Below are 11,335 nucleotides of genomic sequence, written 5' to 3'. Positions count from 1 at the left end.
AATCAGAAATCTAAGGCAGGGGTCCCAGTGTCCTCTCCAAGCCCACCCCTCCACGCACGCACGCACAGGCGACACACAACCCTGAGCACACCCCAGCGGGGCTCACACTCGCGTCCCTCAGGAGCGCCTCGGGAGCTGGGGCGGAGGCTCTCCCCTCAGGCCAGGCCGAGCCTGAGACAGGTCCTCCCTTCTGGCGGCCAGGCCATCCCTCTCCAGGGGGGGGAAAGAGACAGCCAAAGGCCGCAGGGCCAGGTGGGCTGAGTCATGGCCCAACGGGCCTCCCCAAGCTGGCAGAGCTGGTGACCGATGAGCGTAGGCGGGCAGGAGCAGAGAGACTGCTATACCCGCATGGGGGGCCCAGAGCAGGCCGTCAGCGGTCCCCGGGACCCGTACTCATAGTCCGCGTCTGTGGGCGAGGCCATGAAGGAGCTCAGCGAGCTCCCTGTCTGCCGGTCCCGGAAGCTCTGGATGTAGCTCTGTGGGAGAGTAAACACAGGTGTGAGAGTGCCGCTGCAGACCCCTGCCCTGAAAGCCCCCCAGGCGGACATCCTCAGCCTGCACTGTCACAAGCCTGAGACGCATCATGCTCTGCTGTCGGCCTAGGACCTCACCACACCCAGAGTCCGCAGCTCTGAGACGCTACCCCGCACTATACCTCATTCAAACTCGCGCTCAGGACACCTCTCCCCCACCCATCAGGCTCCCAGTACAGGGGTTACGATGGGTGGACAAGCGCTAGGCCTTCTAGACAGTGACCAGCCCCTGGGGAAGGCCCAGTCCTGCTTGGACAGAGTCTACAACACTCCCTTCTCCCCACTCGGGGTGCTCACCGGGGAGAGGATGTCTCCGTTGAAGCGTTTGATGGGCACTGGCCTGCGCCGATAAGCAGGGTCCGGGGGCCCAGGCCTTGGAGGAGCCCGGGGGCCTCTAGGGGGAGGCCTTGGGGGTCTCTTCTTGCGCCGCTTCTCCTTGCGCTCTTCCTGCTGCCGAATCCTCATCAGCTGCACACGACGGCGCTGCCGGCTGATGACCACTGTGAAGGGGTGGGCAGAGCAGGGTCTCAGAGGCCCACGTGCCTCATCTCGCCCAAGCCTCCCTGTCCCTTCTAACCTGAGGGCTCCAGGCTCCCAGATTCCCCTCATCCAAAACCTCTCCTCCTTTACTTTGCTGGTGTCCCACCTCCCAGATGGGACTTCCCACAGTTCTTTTCTTCCAAAGGTCTTTATGGAAGATTCCTAGACTCTAGGTGCCTGCTTCCCAGCTGCTACCCCTCTCCCAGTCTGGAGCCATAGGTGACTCACCTAGACCAGCCATCATCATCTCTCGACTGGACAACTAAGCTGCCTCCTCACTGGTTCCCCTTCTATGCTTGCCTTCCCTGATGCTTTCTACACTCAGCAGCCAGAGTGAGCATCCCAAATGCTAAATTAGACTATATCCTCCCTCCTTTAAACCTCCAGTGGCATCTCACCACCCATCTAATGAAATCCAGAGTCCTCATCATGGCCCACGGTGCCCATACAATCGGCATCCCTCACCCACCACTCCCGCCCGACTTCCTCAACAGGCCAAGCTCATTCCCCTCGCCCTTGCTATTCCCTCTTCTCGAGCTCTTTGCATGGCTGGCCCCTTATCCTTCAGGTCTCTGCTTAAATGTCACCTCTTCCAAGTGACCTTCCTTGGCCACCCTGTCTGTATTTCACATCACTCTGCACATCTCTTTCGTATCACTCCACACAATGGGAATTATCTTGTTAATGTGCGTGTCTAGTGTCTGTCTCCCCCACCCTGAATGCAACCCCATCAGGGCAGGGGCCCTTCCTGTTTTGTCTCTGTTGCATCCCCAGTGCCTGGAATGGGCTGGCGCAGAGCCGCTGCTCCATCTGTTGTTGTGGCAGGAATGGTGGCACTGAAGTGCCCGTCCGGGCACTGAAGCTCCCAGACCCGGAGCCGGTCAGCTCTCTAACTCAGCTGAGGCCTTCCGCTGCTGGTGTGTACAGCTCCTTCCCCCATCCACCGTCGCTCAGACCCACCCCCCCTCAAGCACCCATTTCTCTCACGCCCACCCTGACCTGTGCCTCCTCACCTTCCGTGTGGGAGTCCCGCTCGGCGGTCACCCGCCACTGCACCAGAACGCCCATCAGGCTGAGCAGGGGCCAAAGTGCCAGCAGGGCCCAGCTCCGCCAGCAGAGGGGGGGCACGGGGGCGGCCCGCAGACGCTCCACCGCGTAGCGCCCCAGCAGCAGCAGCTCGGCAAAGTAGTCGGCGGCCGTGGCGATGAGCGCGGCACCCGTCACGGCGGTGGCCAGGGTGGTGAGCGGGCGGGGCCAGCGCAGCGTGAGCAGGGCGCAGAGCAGGCCGCCCCCCAGCAGCAGCCCCAGGGGGCCCCAAACAGAGCCTGGCTGGTAGTAGGGCGCGGAGCCCAGTAGGGCGGCAGCGGCGAGCAGTAGGCCGAGCAGCAGCCCTACCAGGAAGAGGCCCACGCTGCGCACCAGCATGGCCACCAGCCCGCAGAGCAGCCCGATGCCCAGCGCGATGCCTGCACTCGCCCCGGCACTCAGCTGCGTCTCCAGCACCCGCTCTCGGTAGCACAGCAGGAAGATGACCACCGAGCCAAACAGCAACCCAGTGAGGAAGAGTACTGCCTTGAAGCAGCGGTAACCTGGAAGGGAACAGCGGCTAGTGAGAGCCCAAAACGAGGTCACTGGGCTGGAGGTGGGAGGTCAGAGGGGTCAAGGACAAGGAATCCCAGGGGAACCAGAGGCAGGCCACTAAGATCAGAGAATTGGGGGTCACTGGGGTCCTGAGGGCGGCAGTGAAGGGACCACTGGGGTCAAGGGCGATCAGAGAAATAGGTCATCGGGAGTCACTGGGAAAACAGAGCGGCAGTCATTGAGATGAGTGCTGGATTTCTGAGACAGCGATGGATCACTGGAGTCAAGGGCGACTCAGTAATAGGGTCACTGGGGTCTTTGGGATCATAGAGGTCAGAGAGAGAGGCCCCTGGGGTCACAAGTGGATCAGCAGTAGAGTCACTGGGCTCTTTCAAGAGGGATTGTTCAGGGCGATGAGGCATTTGGAAGTCAGAAAGAACTTGAGAGGTGAGGTCACACGGGTTCAGAAAGATGAGGTCTTTTCAGGTTAGGGGAACTGACAGATGTGGAATCATTGAGAGTATGAAATGGTTTCTGAGCGAGGGTAATACTGAAGCCAGAGAAATGGAATCATTGAAATCATGGTGGCGGCAAACAGATGATGGGATCATAGGGATTCCCCTATGTTAGGAGTAATAGAGGGAGTCAGAGGGATGGAAGGTAATGAGATAGCTGGGGGGTACTTAGGGGGTCACTGGGGCTTACAAGGAGTCATAGGGGGTCAGAGAGGATTATCGGGGGAAATAGTGGCTGTGGTGTTTCAGAAAAGTGGAGGTTATAGGGCCATTAGGCCCATTAAGGGTACCTGGAAGTGTGAGGGACTTGTAGATCCTGAAAAGCTGAGAAGATGGAAGTCAGAGATGGGGGTCAAAGGGTCAGGGAGAGCCAAAGAGAAAGGTCATAAAGAGGAGAGTCCGTTCTAAGAATGAGGGGAAGCTTTGGAGTCCAGGAGGTTCTGGGGTCGGAAAGAGGAGTAGGGCATGCACAAGGGCTCAAAGAGTCCAAGAGCCTGAGAGTGGGAGCCTCCAAGAAGGGTAGGGTGTCCGGGAAGCCCAGGAGAGGGAATGGCAGGCTGCACTGAGCAACTGTAGAGGGACTGGGTGGGAATAGTGGAGGGGGCGAGGTCACACGGACTCCTTGGAGACCCAGAATGTGTCCTGAACCCTTAGAGGGGCTCTTCCCCCTGCCCACTCTGCAGTTGTTTGGTCCAGAGTCTGGGGGTGGAAGTGGAGGGACCATCTGCCTCCCATCCCTGCCTACTATCCAGCCATTCGAGGGGGAGATGTAAAGGCTGCCGAGCACAAGTCCTGCCCCACTTCTGCTCAACCTGGAACTCAGACCTCCAAGCCTCCTTTTCACTTCATCCAGCCACCTATAATGCTCTGCCTGGAGGCGTCCCTTGGATGCCCAGCCCATAAAGCTCTCCTTTACCTGAAGTTCTGTACCTCTTGCTGTAGAGTCACTGGGCACTTACTCCACTAGACCATCTGGCACCTTGGTGCAAATTAGAAATAGTTGTGCCTTCCTCTAGGCAAAGCAGCCTTGTGCCAAGGTCTAGAGTTTGGCAAGTAGAGCATGGGCTGGATTTCAGCCCCCACTTGCCTTTCCAACTGAACTCCCTTGTGCATCCTGGACAACTATCCACAGCGGCCCCAATTACTGGAGGCTGACTTGTACACACATCTCCATGTGTGTGACTCTAATATGTATCATTTAGCTTCCTCTGATATGTATCACAGATGTGAATGTTCCAGAAGTCTCTTCTTCATCAGACAATATGCCCTGTGGTAAGGGACCAAGTTAACTCACCCTCCTAAATGTTTTCAATGCCTACCTAGCACAGTGACCAAAACACATCTTCACCACAATAGCTATTATTTATTGAGTGCTTACTAATTCTCACAGCGCCCCCGCCCCCCGTGTGAGACAAATATCTTTGTTCCCACTGTTCAGATGAGAAAACTGAGGCTTAGAAAGCTTAATGTGCCCAAGGCATCATAATTTGTAAAGTGCAGAACCAGGTTCAAATTCAAGCATGCCTAATTCAAAACCCTGTGTTCTCTAGGATCTAGAGTCTAAATTATCTACAAACGTGTGGGATGAAAAAAAGAGAAACGAAAGCTAGTTCATGGTAGTGGTAAAGTTCTAAAGAAGGTTTGGGGTGCCTCAGGAAAATAACTTGAGGAAACAGTGGGGGGCCCGAGTGAGGAATGAGATAGGGTCTCACCGAAGAAGCAGTAGACGACTCCAAACAGACAGCACATGATGCAGACGAGGGCTGGCAGTGCCTGGTACCTGCGCTCCAGGGGCTGTTCGCAGGGTGCACCCCAGAAGGCATCATCTGGCTCGGGGGGCAGCAGCTGGAACCGAAGTGTCGCCGCAGTGCCCGGCATAGTGCTGGGAACAGTAGGGAGTCACCCTCCCACGTCAGCCTGACAGAGAGGAAGTTGGGGTCAAGGAGGAGTCCTGGGTCTCCACCAGGATAAGGGTGAAAATAGGAGTGGAGAACTAGGGAAGGACACAGTGGACAAAGGAGTGGTGCCCACATCACACAGCTCTGGAAGCACCCCTGAAGTAAGGGACAAAGACAAAGGGGGGGGGAAGTGCCTGGCTAGAGGGAGCTGGGATGAAGAAGTTAAAAGGGGGACTGGGTTGGAGGGAGATGAGGGCAGTGTGCTGCCGGTGAGGAGGCAGCCAGGAGACTGGTCTGTGGGCGGCTAAATCTGGGATGGTCCAAGATCTACCTGGGCTGGAGGCGACCTGAGCTTCTGAGCGAAGGAGGCTCTCCGGCCGGGATTGCCGGGCGCCAGAGGCTCCAGCTGACTGGTGTCCGGTAAAAGTCCGCGGTGAGGGGAAGGGGGCTGCTGGGCCGGAGGGACCGGTCCCTGTGCGGCGGCGACGCCGCTCCGCCTCCAACACCGGCTGGCACTCCAGTCCCGCGACGTCCGGGCACTTAGGCTGGGCCTGGGGAAGGGAAAGGAGCAGGAGTAGGGGCTCGGGCTGCCCCAGAGCCGCGGCCCCATGCCCTGAGCCCGCCCGCGGCCTTTGGTGCTGATGGACAGCTCCGGCCTCTGCTCCTTACGTCACTCAGGGCGCACCATCCAGGCAGGGGCGGGCTGCTTCTGACGTCACACAGGACGCACCAACCACGCCGGAGGGAGGTAGGGGACTCCGCCCCCGACGTCTGCCTCTCCCGCACTGAGGAGGGGGCACTTCCGGGGGTCCTTCCCCTTTAACCTCCCCCTTCTCCTCCCTCTCCGGTAGCTGGAGCCCGAGACCCCACCCCGGGGGCGGGGCCCTCCCAGTGACACGTCGGACAGCGGCGGCCTCGGCTGAGGCTCCCGCGCCCAGCGCCGGGACCCTGCGCGGTACCGAGCGGCGGCTGGAGGGCGATCGGAACGCGGCGCAGGGGATTCGGCTCGGCGGGGAGGGAGGGGGGCCCGCCCGCTTGGCTCGGGCCCTCCGGATCCGCCCCCTCCCCGGTCCCGCCCCCTCGAAGCCTCCTCTTGCTGCTCTGGGGCTGCTCCAGGGCCGGGGGCCCGCGGTCCGGGCGCCATGCGGGCATCGCTGCTGTTGTCGGTGCTGCGGCCCGCAGGGCCCGTGGCCGTGGGCATCTCCCTGGGCTTCACTCTGAGCCTGCTCAGCGTCACCTGGGTGGAGGAGCCTTGTGGCCCAGGGCCGCCCCAACCCGGAGATTCTGAGCTGCCGCCGCGCGGCAACACCAACGCGGCGCGCCGGCCCAACTCGGTGCAGCCCGGAGCGGAGCGCGAGAGGCCCGGGGCCGGTGCAGGCGCCGGGGAGAACTGGGAGCCGCGTGTCTTACCCTACCACCCCGCACAGCCTGGCCAGGCCGCCAAAAAGGCCGTCAGGTAGGGATCAGACTCGCCAGTCCCACCCCCTGGGAACCGGCTGGGACGGACGCGCAGTGGAGGCCGCCAGGGGCTGGGTCGGGCCCCGGAAGGAAGGGTCTGACCGGCCAGGAAGTCTTTGGGCCCCGATAATTTCCGACGGCCCTGCTTCCCAGGGAGGTTTGGAGCCCATCTGAGGCCTCTCTGGGCCCCATCCAGGCCTGGGCAGAACTTGCCCGCTTCTGCCCTAAACCTGCTTGACCCCATGGACCCCCCAGAGGTCCTCATAGCTCCCTGGCTCGGTGTTAGGTTTAGAGAAATGACTAGTATATAGAGTGGGTGCATAGAGAGAGGGAAAGAGAAAAGAGAGAACTAGGATTACCTGTATCTCTTGTTCCTGGGTGGGCACCTGGGGGAGGGGGGGCGGAGGTTTGTGGGAAAAGGGTGATGTACCCATTCCATTAATGCCTCTCTGCCTATGAGTTGAAATAATTTCTCCGAAGTAACACCGAGTTCAAATTCCAGTTCTGCAACTTACCTTCTGTATTACGGAAGGTAAGTTTCTGGAACCCCTGACCCCCCCAAACACATTCACTACATCTCTATGCCGTTTATTCTGTTACATCATTTATGTGATGTATTTGTGGTATAATGGCACATTATTTAGAAATAAGTGTATACATGATGTGTGGAGCACCTATGTGCCAAGCATTTGGCTAAGTGCTTTAAAGAGATACAATCAGCCCCATTTTACAGATGAGGCTACCCAAGGCTCGGATGGGTTTAATAACTTGCTCAAGGACTCAACCACTAAGTAATGAAACAGGGAATCAGACCCCAAATATATCTCTCATATCTGCATGGATAATGCCATCTCCCAAAAGCACTATGGTAAGGCCAGTATTTCCCTTAAATACTCGTGATCCCTGGGGGAGAGTTGTTATTCTCTCATAAATGAAACAGGCCCAAAGAGGACATGACCTGCCGGAGCCTGTGTATGCTGCCCTCTACCTGCCCTGTTGTCTTTTTAGTAACCTTGTGCCATCTTCTTCCCCCACCCCCAGGACCCGCTACATCAGCACAGAGCTGGGCATCAGGCAGAGGCTGCTCGTGGCGGTGCTGACCTCACAGGCCACGTTGCCCACACTGGGCGTGGCTGTGAACCGCACGCTGGGGCACCGGCTAGAGCGTGTGGTGTTCCTGACAGGCTCGCGGGGCCGCCGGGCACCACCGGGGATGGCCGTGGTGACGCTAGGCGAGGAGCGGCCCATCGGGCACCTGCACCTGGCACTGCGCCACCTGCTGGAGCAGCACGGCAACGACTTTGACTGGTTCTTCCTAGTGCCCGATGCCACCTACACCGAGGCGCACGGACTGGCTCGCCTAGCTGGCCACCTCAGCCTGGCAGCCGCTGCCCACCTCTATCTGGGCCGGCCCCAGGACTTCATCAGTGGAGAGCCCGCCCCAGGCCGCTACTGCCACGGTGGCTTTGGGGTGCTGCTGTCACGCACACTGCTGCAGCAGCTGCGCCCCCACCTGGAAGCCTGCCGCAACGACATCGTCAGTGCGCACCCGGATGAGTGGCTGGGCCGCTGCATCCTCGATGCCACCGGGGTGGGCTGCACTGGTGGCCACGAGGTAGGAAGATAAGCCACCCCACTGGTGCCTCCTGTCTGGGCGTGTGCACTTCCCCCTGAGAGGCAGAGGGGGTGGTTGGAGATATGGGCCTGGGTTTCCATGCAGTTCTGTCATCTTCTATCCCTGTGACCTTGGGTAAATTACTGAATCTCCTGAGCCTCTGTATCCTCATCCATACCAATGGAAATAATTTTTTCTCAGGGCTTTTATAAGGATTAGAAAAAATAAGGGAGGCTTGCACATAGTAGGTGTTTGGTGTTGGCCATTATTATTTTATTTGAGCCCCTGGACAGCTCTGAGATAGGATGCATGCCCGTTTCACAGATGAGCTAGCAGAGGCTGCTCAAGGTCACACAGGCTCACAACTGGTCAAGGTAGACTGAAGCCCACAGAATTCTGACCCCAAGTCCACAACACGTCATAGGATGGAGGAATGAGACACAAACTATGGGGTGGGGGGGGGGGTGCGACTGTCCCCTCATGTTTCCCACTTCCCTTCCTCTCCCCAGGGAGTCCACTATAGCTACCTGGAGCTGAGCCCTGGGGAGCCCGTGCAGGAGGGGGACCCTCGTTTCCGCAGTGCCCTGACAGCTCACCCTGTCCGTGACCCTGTGCACATGTACCAGCTGCACAAGGCTTTTGCCCGAGCTGAACTGGAACGCACATACCAGGAGATCCAGGAGTTACAGGTATGGTCTGGGCTGGAGGTGGGGGGGTGAGGGCATCCTGAGAGGTCTCAGAGATCCCAGGGAAATACAAAATTAGCACAAGAATCACAGAACAAACCTGCTTCCCAGTCCCTGTCTGCTTCTACCTTTTCTCTGGAGCCTCTCCAGAGACCCCCATTTAACCCTTAGGCTGCCTCCATCTGGGGAAAGAATAAGTGGGGGCCCTGGGTGGGCAGAGGTTGGCAAGGGACTGGGAACCTGTCCTGAGTGGCACCTTCTGCCTGCCCAGCCCCCCAGCTGTGTGCTGGCCCCTGTGGTCTATGCCTCGCTCATGGCCTGTTCCTCCAACCCAGTGGGAGATCCAGAACACCAGCCGTCTGGCAGCGGATGGGGAGCGGGCAGCCACCTGGCCCGTGGGCATTCCAGCGCCGTCCCGCCCGGCCTCCCGCTTTGAGGTGCTGCGCTGGGACTATTTCACAGAGCAGCATGCTTTCTCCTGCGCTGATGGCTCGCCCCGCTGCCCACTGCGTGGGGCTGACCAGGCTGATGTGGCCGATGTTCTGGGGGCAGCCCTGGAGGAGCTCAACCGCCGGTACCACCCGGCCCTGCGGCTCCAGAAGCAGCAGCTGGTTAATGGCTACCGACGCTTCGATCCTGCCCGGGGTATGGAGTACACGCTGGACTTGCAGCTGGAGGCATTGACCCCCCAGGGTGGCCGCCGGCCCCTCACCCGCCGAGTTCAGCTGCTACGGCCACTGAGTCGCGTGGAGATCTTGCCCGTGCCCTATGTCACCGAGGCCTCGCGTCTCACCGTGTTACTGCCACTGGCTGCAGCCGAGTGTGACCTGGCCCCTGGCTTCCTGGAGGCCTTCGCCGTGGCCGCACTGGAGCCTGGCGATTCTGCGGCCACCCTGACCCTGCTGCTACTGTATGAGCCACGACAGGCCCAGCGGGCGGCCCACGCCGATGTCTTTGCACCTGTCAAGGCCCGTGTGGCAGAGCTGGAGCGGCGTTTCCCCGGTGCCCGGGTGCCCTGGCTCAGCGTGCAGACAGCCACACCCTCACCGCTGCGCCTCATGGATCTGCTCTCCAAGAAGCACCCACTGGACACGCTGTTCCTGCTGGCCGGGCCAGACACGGTGCTCACCCCGGACTTCCTGAACCGCTGCCGCATGCATGCCATCTCTGGCTGGCAAGCCTTCTTTCCCATGCACTTCCAGGCCTTCCACCCGGCCGTCGCCCCACCCCAGGGCCCGGGACCCCCTGAATTAGGCCGAGACACAGGCCGCTTTGATCGCCAGGCGGCCAGCGAGGCCTGCTTCTACAACTCCGACTACGTGGCGGCCCGAGCGCGGCTGGCGGCGGCCTCGGAGCAGGAGGAGGAGCTGCTGGAGAGCCTGGATGTGTATGAGCTGTTCCTGCGCTTCTCCAGCCTGCACGTGCTGCGGGCGGTGGAGCCCGCGCTGCTGCAGCGCTATCGGGCCCAGACGTGTAGCGCGCGGCTTAGCGAGGACCTGTACCACCGCTGCCGCCAGAGTGCGCTCGAGAGCCTCGGCTCCCGCACCCAGCTGGCCATGCTGCTCTTCGAGCAGGAGCAGGGCAACAGCACCTGACCCCGCCCTGCGCCCCTGAACCCTGGCAAGGCGGTGCCCCGCCCCGCTCTTCCCCAGCCACCCAGAGCCACCTGCCAGCCTCGCAGGACAGGGCTGGCCGCAGCCTCAGACCCCAGGGCAGCCCGCTGGCCCCCTCTCTCTGGCTTGGGGGACCCTTGGGCTTAGAGCAAGCCTGGAAGAGGTACCCTTGGAGCCACCCCTTTCTGCCCCAAACCCGGTCTCCCTGCCCTCTTGACGCTGCTGATTCAGGCTGTGGCCTCCGAGTATTTATGCAGTGCAATCTGCCTGACGCCAGCCCCACCTCCTAGGGTCCCCTGGGGGGCTGGGCTGTAGATGAGTTGTTGGAGAAGAGGGGGGAGCTGAGAGAGGAGGGGCGGTGTCGCCCAACCTCTCTCCTCTGCAGTCCTGATGAAGCTCCCTGCCTTTAATAAACTGGCTGAGTGTGGACTAGTGGTTCCATTTTTTTTTTTTTTTAATATTTATTTATTTGGCTGCGCCGGGTCTTAGTTGCAGCACATGGTATTTTCATTATAGCATGCGGGACTTTAGTCGTGGCGTGCGGCCTCTTTTAGTTGTGGCATGTGGGATCTAGTTCCCTGAACAGGCATCGAATCCAGGCCCCCTGCATTGGGAGCACAGAGCATTAACCACTGGACCACCAGGAAGTCCCAGCTAGTGATTCCTGAGTTTTTGAAAGGCAGGCATGGGGACAGGGAGGGCTTTGAGGATGGCGGCTCCTTGTCCTGGCTGGGGCCTGTATTTCCTTTTCCCAGGGACGGAGTCATGCATATGCCCAGCCCCGCCCCAGCTCCCAGCTTAGTCACATATACACACAGAGAATTCTTTATGCCTCTTTATTCCCAACTTTGTCAGCACTTTATAAAACCAGACTGGAGGCAGAGAGGCCTGAGAAG

At 59.8% G+C, this 11,335-nt stretch overlaps 2 protein-coding genes across 2 annotated transcripts; one reads left to right on the top strand and one right to left on the bottom strand.

Moving 5' to 3' along the window:
* Window positions 1–219: 219 nt before the first annotated feature.
* On the bottom strand, window positions 220–5,687 carry TMEM198 (transmembrane protein 198). The gene is made up of 5 exons (XM_061205246.1): window positions 5,399–5,687; window positions 4,882–5,086; window positions 2,087–2,662; window positions 831–1,033; window positions 220–476 (listed from the first exon to the last, which is right to left on the bottom strand). The coding sequence occupies exons 2-5, from the start codon at window positions 5,045–5,047 to the stop codon at window positions 339–341; spliced, it is 1,083 nt and encodes a 360-aa protein (XP_061061229.1). The 5' UTR covers window positions 5,048–5,086; window positions 5,399–5,687; the 3' UTR covers window positions 220–338.
* Window positions 5,688–6,008: 321 nt separating this feature from the next.
* On the top strand, window positions 6,009–10,868 carry CHPF (chondroitin polymerizing factor). Its single transcript, XM_061205232.1, has 4 exons — window positions 6,009–6,523; window positions 7,567–8,140; window positions 8,650–8,829; window positions 9,162–10,868. Exons 1-4 carry the CDS (start codon window positions 6,210–6,212, stop codon window positions 10,419–10,421), a joined length of 2,328 nt encoding a protein of 775 aa, XP_061061215.1. The 5' UTR covers window positions 6,009–6,209; the 3' UTR covers window positions 10,422–10,868.
* The last annotated feature ends 467 nt before the right edge of the window (window positions 10,869–11,335 follow it).

Source organism: Eubalaena glacialis, chromosome 1, assembly GCF_028564815.1.
Source record: "Eubalaena glacialis isolate mEubGla1 chromosome 1, mEubGla1.1.hap2.+ XY, whole genome shotgun sequence".
NCBI lineage: Eukaryota > Metazoa > Chordata > Mammalia > Artiodactyla > Balaenidae > Eubalaena > Eubalaena glacialis.
This window is presented reverse-complemented; position numbering and strand designations above follow the sequence as displayed.